This window comes from Rhyacophila brunnea, unplaced genomic scaffold (genome assembly GCF_057557595.1).
Source record: "Rhyacophila brunnea isolate RB1 unplaced genomic scaffold, BYU_Rbru_1.0 scaffold_23, whole genome shotgun sequence".
In the NCBI taxonomy this organism is placed as follows: Eukaryota; Metazoa; Arthropoda; class Insecta; order Trichoptera; family Rhyacophilidae; genus Rhyacophila; species Rhyacophila brunnea.
In genome coordinates, this window is record NW_028232893.1 from 8,170,552 (window position 1) to 8,182,777 (window position 12,226).

The 12,226-nt window shown below is 35.7% G+C and overlaps 2 protein-coding genes across 2 annotated transcripts in view; one reads left to right on the forward strand and one right to left on the reverse strand.

The window, feature by feature from the left end:
* The window catches only part of LOC147069427 (uncharacterized), a 42,682-nt gene extending 35,801 nt beyond the window's left edge, over positions 1-6,881 (forward strand). Inside the window, exons 15-19 of the mRNA XM_085950724.1 lie at positions 340-527; positions 1,741-1,943; positions 3,873-4,027; positions 4,838-6,095; positions 6,814-6,881. Of these exons, the coding sequence (XP_085806850.1) occupies positions 340-527; positions 1,741-1,943; positions 3,873-4,027; positions 4,838-4,962 (671 nt within the window). The 3' untranslated portion in view covers positions 4,963-6,095; positions 6,814-6,881. The remainder of the gene's footprint in view (positions 1-339; positions 528-1,740; positions 1,944-3,872; positions 4,028-4,837; positions 6,096-6,813) is intronic.
* The window catches only part of Tbc1d22 (TBC1 domain family member 22), a 443,277-nt gene that overhangs the window by 416,423 nt on the left and 14,628 nt on the right, over positions 1-12,226 (reverse strand). The gene's annotated exons all lie outside the window — the stretch shown is intronic.

Genomic DNA, 12,226 nt, shown 5'->3' on the forward strand with positions numbered 1-12,226 from the left:
TATCATCTCTGTTCTGGCAGAACACACTAACTGGAGAATACTAGTTTTGAGTTATTTGACTTTGAAGTTGTTAAAATGTTTGAAATGGTCTATCATGTGAGTTTATTAAGTAATCGTAAGAAGGATGACTTTAAAATAAAGACTGTTTATTTATTAAGAAGGTTTCCAGACGGTAAAGTTTGAAATAAGGAACATTTTGGTATAACTAACTCAATATGTCATTTTTTTTGAATTAGTGTCTTCTGCCAGAACAGTGACGATATTATTATCATAAAGATGTTGAAAAAACTTTTTTCTGTAGAGAAAGAGTTTAAATGTACGTTATTCTTATGCTTTTAGCTGGAAATAAGCCTCCAGGAAATGAGGCGGCACCTTTGAATTCGGCGGGTCGAGCCCCAGGCCAAATCGGCATATCTCCGGTGGCGGGAACTCAGGTGACGAATTGCGTCTCGCCTTCTTCCAATCAGACCGATGGAATAAATAATCCCGACAGTGATGGAAATCAGGAGCCTAAACCAGTGGCTAAGGTTAGTTATTATCCCATCAATTATAAAAATAAATTACACCCACAATGGCAATGGGTTCCGGGTTCGAATCCAGGGTCAAGAAAATTCACGTCTTGTTTTTCAGTGTGTGTTTGGACCCAGAGTATAGAGATAGGTTGAGCAAGTAGCTAACATCCATTTCCCGTAAAAAAAATCTTTTAATACAACCTCCACTCTGGAGACCCATATAATCTTAGGATTGGACATGGTACAGTGACGTCCCGTGGGGGTAGGCAGATTGAGCGTCGCTTGGGGGCGGCAGTTACTCGAAAGGCGGAAAATCGAGGAGAATCAATAAATATATATAGGAATAGATACATAACATTAGTAATAACGGAAATATGTTTCAATTAAAATATTCAGCTCACTGGTTGGAAACAAAATGTACCTATTAATTAGCATAAACGGTTTGACAGGACTGTATTTTTTTCGTCGTGTTCGCGATGTCTAGTTTACTTCCGTTGTCTTTGGACATCACTCCTTGATGACCAGCAATGACATGTGCAGATTTGCGAATTATATTTGAATTATAGGTAGGTACATACTTAGGTACCTAATTAATTTATCCAAATATTTTTACCAGTCATTCACGAGTTTTGAAAGTTGTCAGGTGTATTTTTAAATGTTTTTGAAACCGTGGACTCATATGATAATGTATTTAATAATGTATTTCTTAGATATTGAAGTCATGAAAGGATAATAAAAAATACTCTGTAATGGGGTGGCATTTTGTCTAGGGACGTCACTGACATGGTATAAAAAGAAAAAATGTCTGCCTGTTCTCTCAATGGAACAATGACATGATCACGACATCTTTTGACACGTTGCTGCTAAGAAAAAACTAAAACAATATCGCAAGAGGGAGCCTTATGAACATTAAGTATTACAGTATGTTATGGCAATTTTGGAACAGTTTTCGTATACTTAGTTGAATTGGTAGCCGTTGAAACATATTTTGTATGTTGGCGCATTAAAACATTATAATGCTGGCAGACCCTCCGAGATCCATGCCATATCATTACAGTTTTCTGTAATGTCTCTGGTGCTCACCTACGCCTTAGATTAACGGCACTTTACTTGGGGACGTCACTGTGTGTGAGAGATCATTATCTATTATAGTTGATGTAATTTTATCATTGAAAATGCCTTTGCTGTAATAAAAATGCATAACATAATATTATTGTTCATATTGTAGATTCCGTTGGCGGCGGAAACCAAGGATCAAGCAGTGGCAACTACGACTGAATCGAAAGACGATTCTTCGTCAGATGCCGGAGATGTCGAGGAATCCAGTTCTTCAAGCGCAGAGTCAAGCCACAGCGAGGAGAGCAGTCCACCAAGGTCGCCGCCCAATCGGAGGGTGCCATTGAGAAACAGACCCAGGTTTTTGACCAGAAGGTTAGTTTTGGGTTAGATATATCTATTTCACTAATGTCACTGGATCTCATGACCTGTTGTGGTGTTAAAAATAAGGAAGAAAGAAAAAACATTATTTGAAGTCTCTGAAAATAAGAAGTGCATATGGCATACAGAGGTCTTAAAATAAAAGAACCCTGACCGCTGAGATTGTGCATGAAAATGACAATCTATACGTATTGAAATAATACATTTTTTATTTCTCTCGTTATTTCTCATTTATGGGAAAGAAGAAGGTAGAGAAATACAGCTTGTCTTCTATTTTTATTGAATAATTTGCATAAGGCCCTCCGCCGACGCAGCAACAAAAATCCGCCGGAACTGAAACTCTAGTATCTAGCTAATGTACCTATTTCAATGGCGGCTCGCTGACGGTAAGACTGGAGTCTCTCAGTTTCAAAGTATCCGCAACTGAACTTGAAGAAACGCGACATGCTAGGCTCCCAGACTCTCAGTTGCCAGTCATCTATTAAACAGTGGTACCAATATCTGTAGATTCGATGAAAAAAATCATATTTTCTTACCAAAATTGGTAGTACTTCTAACAACGTCATGCCATAAACATAAACCATCAAATTATACAAGATTACAAACCAAGACGTCGAAGAAGGCAATAATATAAGGATGTATCCAAAATCTTCTTTTATTTTGTCTACTGTATCTGTAATATTGGTATAGTACCAAAGCATCGTACCGAAGACATTATTTATAAAATATTCGATGGACAGGATAATAAACTAAAGAGAGTGATGTATTCTAGTAATTGCGTCAGCGTGCGTGTTGTCGAATTTTTGGTACGATTTGCAACACCGGCATCGTGTACAAAACAGGCTGATGGCCCAGTTTGACAGTTTGAGGTTATGATATTAGAGTTTCAGTAGCGCTGTGTGCAAAGCACTCCCACAGGCCAGTTTCTAGATACTGGAGTTTCAGTTCCGGTGGATTTTAGTTGCTGCGTCGGCGGAGGGCCTAAGACTACAATGTGTAGATAGTGTTCAACCCTAATTAAGCCTAATTCAAGCCATCTATAAAATATCTACAATTGTGCCATTAAACCATACATAAATTTAGATATTTTATAGATAGAAGAATATTTTTTATCGATTATGGTTTGGTTGAGGCAGGGCTTAATAAATTTTAAAAAACTAACTGACACCATCTGTAATAATATGTATTCTCAATTCTATACTGAAAAAAAATGCACTATTTTTGTTGGATCGCCCATAGCATACCTAAACTAGTATGGTTTGGTTAGGCAGGGTTTAATTGAATTTTAAAAACTAACCAGCACCATCTGCAAATTGTATTCTTAGTTCAATGAAAATAAAAAAGTGTGACTAACAAAGTTTAGTTTGCACAATTTATGTTGGATCTTAACTGCCTACCTCCACCCCTCGCTACTGCTACATATTATTATGTAACCAAAGCAAAAGGATACAGCTTGCCGCCATTTGAATTTTATTCACAGACAATTTATTGTACTTAGTTGCCACTCGCGAGTGGAGAACTACAAGGTTCTAAGTGTTTGTCCTTGGCGAAACAAAAGTAACAATGAGGCAGCTAAGAATAGTACTACATTGTTGGGTTTGTTTTCTCAAGGACGAACACTTAAAACCTTGTAGTATTAGGCTCGCGCAGTGTTGCCACCATAGTGAATAATGATGTTTCTATAGTTTTCTATCGAACGTTTTTTTAATTTTTGTCAGGCTAACTCTTTATTAGTTCAAAGTCTTTGTAGCAGTAATGTCCCAGGGGGGTACGGCAGGTCATGCATTGCTTAGGAATGAAAAAGAGCTGTGGCGCTGATATGTTTTGCCTATTCCTAAGCCTCATAAGTTTAAAGATAAACATGTGGTAAGCATCCAGAGCTTTGAGCCCCCTGTAAAGGAAATATTTGTGTTTGATTGTCAGAAGGGCAGGATGCGGCAGACAGTGGGCGGCCGCCCTGTCGGCCCGGAGCAACCAAGACCAGCAGCGCCAGTTTGAGGAGAGAGCTGCGCGCCAGATGAGAGCTTTGCTGGCGCGCCGGGCTGCCCACCACCACCCCAAACAATCGCAGCCTTTAGGTATCCACCTTATAAAACATATTGTAATATAATGTTTTTTCTCTTGGGAGTTTCCTAAACCTTTTCTGGTTAGAAGCAGAAACATATCACCGCACATAAAATGAGACATACTGGTGAAAAACTATTTAAATTCAATGTTGATGATTCTTTTCAAATACAAGCAGACGGTTTCACCACTTAAAAACACTTACAATTACGTATAAAGGAGAAAAAAAAATTAAATGAGATGTTTATACGTTTCATGAAGAAATATCGTATGACTTCTGGACGCTAAGATACATAAGATAATTAATTCAGATGGAAGATGAGAGACATCAATTTTTGGCCCTTTTGAGCATACTAAGTGCCCTACCTTCTTCCAATACCTTTTAGCTTACAGCACCCTCTTTTCTATTATTTATTTTTATTTTTTAATATTCAGCACATCTATTCTATACACATGACAGTTATCGGCGGCTATCGAGGGTAGTTTATCATATTTATCTATAGGCGGTTAATTGTTACAATAAGTTAATCGTCTGAACTGTCAAAAAGTAATATGTTTTAACAGCACCTTTCTTGGCTGTGTTAACGAGATAGAAAGTTTTGACGGCTAACTTATTGTAACAATTATAATACCTCAATACATAAATATGATAAACTATCCTCAATAGCCGCCAATAGCAGCCTTGTGTATAAGATGTGCAGGAGTTATACAATCAGTGTTCTCTCTAATCAAGCTGAAAACCTAAATTGTTATAAGTTTGTATCTGAGGTCTGGTCAAGTTATACTTATTTTTTCTGCAGTGCAAATTTTTGTCTTGTTTTAAGGTGGCGTGTACGTCCGCCTGGAAGCCGAATGGCGGGAATCTTCCCTGCCCGCTCCGCCTGCCGTCGCTCGCCCTCCCCGCCATTTGTATTCTGCCAAATCGTTTCGACCCAAGCAAACCAAATAAATGATTAATCTACGCATCCGTTTTGTCGTTGTACCTATTTACCAACCGAATTTTAGTAGCATTTTAAAATTGTAATTTAATAATATTTGTGTACACTGCCTCATGCCTCATACCTCTGACCCTTAGGGCCGGATGCATAGACTATCGACATTATATAAAACTGATTAGTTAACCGGTTCTATTCCTTAAGCGAGTTTTCTTGCTCTATGAGGCCGTGATCGACAGGCAACATACAAATTTCGCGAGTTATCTCGTCCGACTTTAAAACCAAATTACTTGCCACTGTCGATTGATTTGCATAATCTAAAAAATTAAACACACAGTGACATCTGTTTGCAATAATATGCAGTAATAATGAAATACTAAGCCACAAATTATCGGTAGTACAACGATTGTAGTAAGAGCTTCACTCTACATTTAAAGTTTGTCGTCAAAAATCTGCAGCCTGTCAGATACTGCCATAGTAGTGTATCGTGAGGCATAGAAAAGGTTAAGAACGCTATGCAAAGAAGACAGTGTAATCACGGATAAGCAAAACAAGTTAATATGACAACGTTGCTTCTCACGATTAGAAGTGTTTTTTGAAATCACGATTTTTCGGAGATTATTAAAATATTTTTTAATCGACAGACAAACAATAAACGTATGAAAACTGGATCATATAAATTGAATAATACATAAATTATTGGGTTACATGTAAATTGTACGTATTACATTTCACTGTAGCACAGTTCGTTGTGAGCTTTCTTATCGTAGAGACCGTATACTATACGGTCATCTCTATAGCACCAAGATGAAAAAAATATGCATTTTTCGTGGAGCATTGCAGACAATAATGTTCCTTCAAGAATGAAAACCTAACCTAACCTAAGAAACCATCCAGTATATCGGCTATTTTAAAAATTTGTTTGCCGCTGGTTTTTTTGTAAACCGACAAGAACTGTGTTTTATTTAGACATGAATTTTATGTCAGTACTATACGACCCAAAGAGGTTGGACGGTTTTTAATATACGGCCATATATTTCCGATACAACATTTCATGGTGAAGTGTAATACGGCGAACTGCATACGTACAAATTTCCGCACACGAAATAATTGATGTTAAGAAAATTAAACTTTAAATAATGTAATGGTTATGAGATGCCCGGGGTTCCAGCGGCTAGCTCAGGTGTCCATCGAACCCCGGATTCACAAAAAAAGATAAAAACAGGATTTATATATGTTGGTAAAATTAAATAAAACACTAAGGCTTTCTCGTGCGGTCTTAGCGTCATATATTTTAATATTTGGTTGGACAACGTTACTTTATAGTCCATTACATATTTTGTTTTTACAAATAGTTACGCAGGTCCGTACACGGTTTACAAAGGACGCTTACTAACTTTCTTTTTCTCCTTTTCACATTCCCCGTACCCACGCCGTCCAGCAAAAAGGACTCTCGTGATTGGCCAAATTTTATCGCGTGATGCTTTTGATTTGACGAATCACGAGGACCACCCCGGCGCAGGCGCGTGGAGATTTTAACGTTGCCGGCAAGCGCGGCAAAATTTATTATATATGAATACTTATATTTTTTAGTCTTAAAATTATCTCTCTCATCCATCATCATTTATACTTTTTAAATCAAATTAAATTTATCTTAATTACACCTCCGCCCAGTATGTGATTTTCACACACCGCACGAAGGCCTTTACTCATGAATAAAAAAAATAAAATTACGTAGTTGAGCAAGGAATCAGATTAGATGTTTTATGAAGCCGTTTCTAGAGGTCAGGGTTACGTTTCGACTTATGACTACTAAACGATTATTTTACACCGGGAGAAGCCCGCCTGTAACAGGGGTGTATCAGTTACTTTATCAGTATTTTAATTGTAAATGCATACACCACTGATAAAGTGTGTTCACTTCATCGATATGAAAAAAAAAAAATCATCAAATTATTCATTTCTTTTTGGTTGGTGTTTGCAACGATAATCGGTACTATATCTGTTTATAAAACAGCTGTTGACAGCGACTGTCAATTTGATTCTTTATTTCACCGAAAGCGACAACCTTGCTAATCACCTGACAACTTTGTTGCATGCGTGAACAATTGCCGTTTTTTCCAACAAATAATGCAGTATCAACTCTGTGCATCGTTGTAATTTACGTGTGTTTTGTGAACGTCAATTGAAGCACATAGACAGAGTCGATGGGTTTTAATTGCGCCAAATTTATAAGCGCAAAGCTGTACGGTCATGTTAACAATATCATTGTGTTAGAAAGGCGATAAAAATACCAGTGTTTTATTTATTGAATTTTGGTTGCAAGGTGCTGTTAAATTTTGGTTTGTGGTAGGTACTATATAATATTATAAATATAATATGCACATAATATAACCTTACCTACGATAACTGCCGTTCGAGTAAAACACGATAGATGTATAGCTGTATGATATTTTATAAAAGAATTTTTTTGAACACTTGATATATGTGTGAAAAATATCTCGTCGAGAGAATTTATAATTCGAATTATTTTCCAGTCCAACAACTATAACTTGACGCGTGATCTTGGCGCCAGTGTCACGATGTGAGTATGTATTGCCATTGTATTGCGAGCTATTAGTTCACAAAAGTGCCGCATCTCAAGTTATTGTTGTCAGTCTCTAGGTAGATTTAAAATCTTACCTGGAAGTAATTCCCTTAAAGACGACGCTTTGCATATGCTTGCCTAAAATCAATACTCATTTATTGCTATGCTACGGCTGCCATCTTGGAAACTGGTAGACGATTTTTAATTTTTCAGTCATGCCTAATGTTAAAATGTTAAAAGTAAAAGTTGAAGAGTGGTACAAAATACACTTTCGGAATAGGAATAATTTTTATTACATCTCAGCAATGGTTACCAAACTTTGGGAAAAGTGTGAAATTTTGAATTTGCGGCAGTAGCACAACTAGTGCTATGCTATGCAAAGCTTCCTCTTTAGGGAATTATCAATGGGAATTGCAGATTTCATTACATCAGCATTTCATGACATAAAAAATTTAAACAACCTGGGAGCCCTATTTACACCTACACTCTAAAATTATGGATGGCCACTTTCTTCAATCAACACCACATGACACGTCGATATGGGGTTGATATAAATCAATAAAAATATGGTCACCATGGTGTGGCCTCAATCGCATTAATAGTGGAGGGGTTAAAGGTGTCATATACATGCTACGATTTAAATTTTAAAGCAACAAGTTGTTTATTTAATTTAGTTTCTCGACTCTTATCTTATGACATTGATAGTTACTATTTTGTAGTCAGTAGAATAATTTATGTCTGAAAATAAAACACCACCATTTTTTGGAATTTTACCATTTTTGTCATGTGAAATTTACCGTAATTTGTTGTTAGAAGTTGTTTTTTTTTATATAAAATTTACATTATTAAAAATTAAATATTTGGACAGTAAATAAACTATTTTTATTTTTTTAACATATCCCACACGCATTTGGCAACACCGATTTTGGATTTCACCTACGAGTCCCCCGAGATGACTTTTTTACTATAAAGACCTTTTTAGATAGGTGAGGATGTAAAACTGACGAGTAGCTGCTTTGGATAGACCTGAATGGAGGCAGATACTATAGGTGGTAAAATCCACATGGGGTTGTAGCACCAGGACGAAGACGAAGGCGATAGGTTGCTGTTACCAGCTATCGGGGTGATTTAAAACATTTGTAAATTATGAAAAACAAACGATGTTGAATAAACGCCCAAGAGAGCCGAAAGGCTACACGTCAAGCTTATAATGTTGTGGGTTGCAGGTGGCTCGGATCCAGAGTATGCAGAATATGCAGAGCAAGGAGAATATGCGTTTACCATCTCGCTTAGTTGGGTGGTTGAGCACATCATCTGTTGTTTGGAGACTTCGGAGTAATAACAAAATAAAGACCTCGGATGATGGTTTCGAAAACGGCGAGATTTATTTACATAATACTGGTTAAAAAATTACATTTTTATACACTTATATATTAGGACTTGCGGGAAAGCGAGATTGACACTCTTTATAGTTTGCATACCTCTAGAAGAGGATTCTGCCTCCAAAAAAATATCTCGCGACAATACAATCAACGTGTCTCTTGTATTCCCTTCCCCCCGCTGCAGGCAAGAAGCGTACACCTTCTCCTGCGTGCAAACAGCAACAGCGAGGTATAAAACCAACAAATGTTCGTACTAGAAATTGGTTCGTCTCATAATCGACTCCTGCTCATATTACTATGGGTCCGCTCGAAAATGGTTCGGGCCTCTTAGGCCCCCAGAGGAGACATCCCCAAATTGGGACAATTTAGGGGTGTGACACATCGTCGCTGTAGGATTGGTTTGTCGAATAGACCAAAATGTCAATTGTTCAGGAGACGAAAAACAAATTACATTATCCTATAGTTAAATACCTATTTAAATTTTTGTTTTTACAGGGTATATGAATGCTGTATTCATTACAGTAAGTATTTTAAAGAAAAGGATGGTTCTGGTCCATTTAGATACAAAAAAATCATTCTGCATTAAAAGATCGATTTCGACAAAAACGGATATTCGACAAACCATTCCTATAGCGACGACATGACATCATTTCTATTTACAGTCCAATTTCTTTGGTTTGACAGTTTTTATTAGATACCTAAGTATAGAAGTTTTGGTTAAAAATAAAAGTCTCTGATCTTTATCATAATAATTTATTAAAACACTAATGAGCCTCCTCCACAGAAAAAAAACTTTACAAAACCTGCATGGGATTTTTCTTGTATGCACTATATAATACTCGTATTATAATTAAATCAAAAAAATGTTAATCACAGAAACAATAAACAAAAAATAATTACAAGATAAAAAGAACTTTTTATTACAACGTTTTTATATTTTCTGTTGAATTATTATGCTCAATATGCTGAAACTTGTACTTGATTTGAAATAAATAAAAAACGAACAAATATAGAATACTGAAATATCATGTTGACATTTCATTTTGATTTCCATAATAACGCACGTATATATATATATATATATATATATTTTAGTTGCTAGGACCACCCCCTTAGCAACCAATAATAGTCTTTTACTTTTTACGGATTTTTCTGAAATAACTTTCCATACAAAACAGAATTAACTGAAAATGAATTCAATTCTGCTTAAAGATGGCTAAAAGTATTAAAAGAATGCATTGGCATCGTTCGTGTTCTGATATATTCTAAAAGTTTCAAATGTCTAGCTAGTCGGGAAGTTAGTTAAAAATCGATGCAAGATTTGTACTGGACAAACAACCACCGGACAAACAAGAATACGAGCTAATAAAAACGTTGTAAAAATATAATAAATAGATGACATTGAAAAGTATAAATCTGACGTGAAATTTAAAAAACATGATTTTGAGTTAAGTATACAGAAATAATCACAAAAAAAATCTCCATCTGCTAAAAAATAGTCATAATTTTAGGTTTAATATTTAATTTAAAAGATAGAATTGTGATGGTATTACATTGAGGCTAATTTGTACGTGTTCATTCTCGATCAGCGTCATTTTTTACTTTACGACGTTTCGGTGTGTGCACGTATTGTATTTTGTATCTCAAATATAGTCATAAAGTGGAAAGTGACTATATTGTCATAATTCGAATTGAATATTTTTTGTTGAAACATTCAAAAAAGAGTCACAACTCACACTCACACAAGTTTTTCACGATTTTCTTTCTGTAAGATATGTTTTTTTACAATGTAACATAGCATTTTTCACGACGAATCCAAATATATAAATACATGGGCGTTGCTCTAAAGAAAAATCTAATTTTGAGTTATGACTCTATTTTATCGGAGGTGCGATATTATTATCATAAATCGGGCTGAGGGAGCAACGACAACAAAATAGACGCATTACTATTTTAGAGGGACAACACATTATAATATATAACCAACTAACTCTCTGCGAATCATTTTTTTTTTTACTAAAGGTGTTCCCTGAATCCGATTATATCACTGATTGAAACTTTCATATTTTTCGACGTTCCTAAATTAACTAAAAGCCAAAGTTCATTTACCATCACATTTAATTATTACCTACCGTTTGTTTGTGCCAAATACACATGTCCAACTTCCTTATTATCTTCACGGCGGTACAACAATACACTATAAAAATCTTCACACAAGTGCAATGTTAAATCAGTGTTCTACCGGCAGTTAACACAACATGTATACGTCATGTATGCATCTATAATTATTAACAGTTTGATCTGCCTTCTGACAGTGAACTATAAGCGAAAAGGACATAATGAGATTCTCATCATACATAGACAACATCAGGGTTAATGCTCGTGCTCCCACACTACTGACCTAACCCCGTTCATACAGTCCACTAAAAAAAATATATATTTATACCAATAGACTTTTAATATTGTTTGTTTCACGGTGCCCTTAATGTATCTAATAAAGCTAGTTGATCAAGCACTGTAGCAGAAACTGACGACAGTATTTACAGAGATCTAGTGTCAACAGTCTTACCAGTTTAGCACATTTCTTGGTACAAGTTGGTTATGGCGAAGCCAGGCGGGAACCACGCTAATTGTCATACTCGGTTTTGGGCAAAATTCAAGAATGAAAACCTAACCTAACTTAACACAATCACTGCTGACCTGTTAATTAATATTTAATTACCACATTTAAATAACATGAATTTGACATTGACTGCTGACTAGATAATTACTTTTTAATTACCACATTTAAATAGCATGATAATTATATCGAATGGCCACCTTTGTCAGCACTAAATGAGTTAAACTAACCCAAAATAACAAACAATCCAGTAGATCGGCTATTTTCAAAATGTGTTTACCGCTGGCATCCCCATAACCGACTTGTACCCATTTCCATTACATCCAAATTAACACGGAATCCATTCAATTCACAAGGCAGTTATCAGTAGCTAACGATGGTTGTCTACAATAATTGGTAAATTCGTAATACGCTGAAAATTTAGGTTAGTACACATGAGTGTGAAATATATCTCTATTTAGTTAATTTTGTTTATTTTGTTCGTGTCGATGTATTTACGTTTTTCTCATACGCAAACCTCAAAATTTTGATTGAAACGTAACATAACCTACAATTTTATTAGTCATGTCATTACAGCATGTAGTAAAACAAATATTATGTTACTACTAGTCACTCGATATTAATCAATAATACAATTAACGGCCGTGATGTAATTATTTTTCAAAACAGCCGCATCTTGCATCTCAATT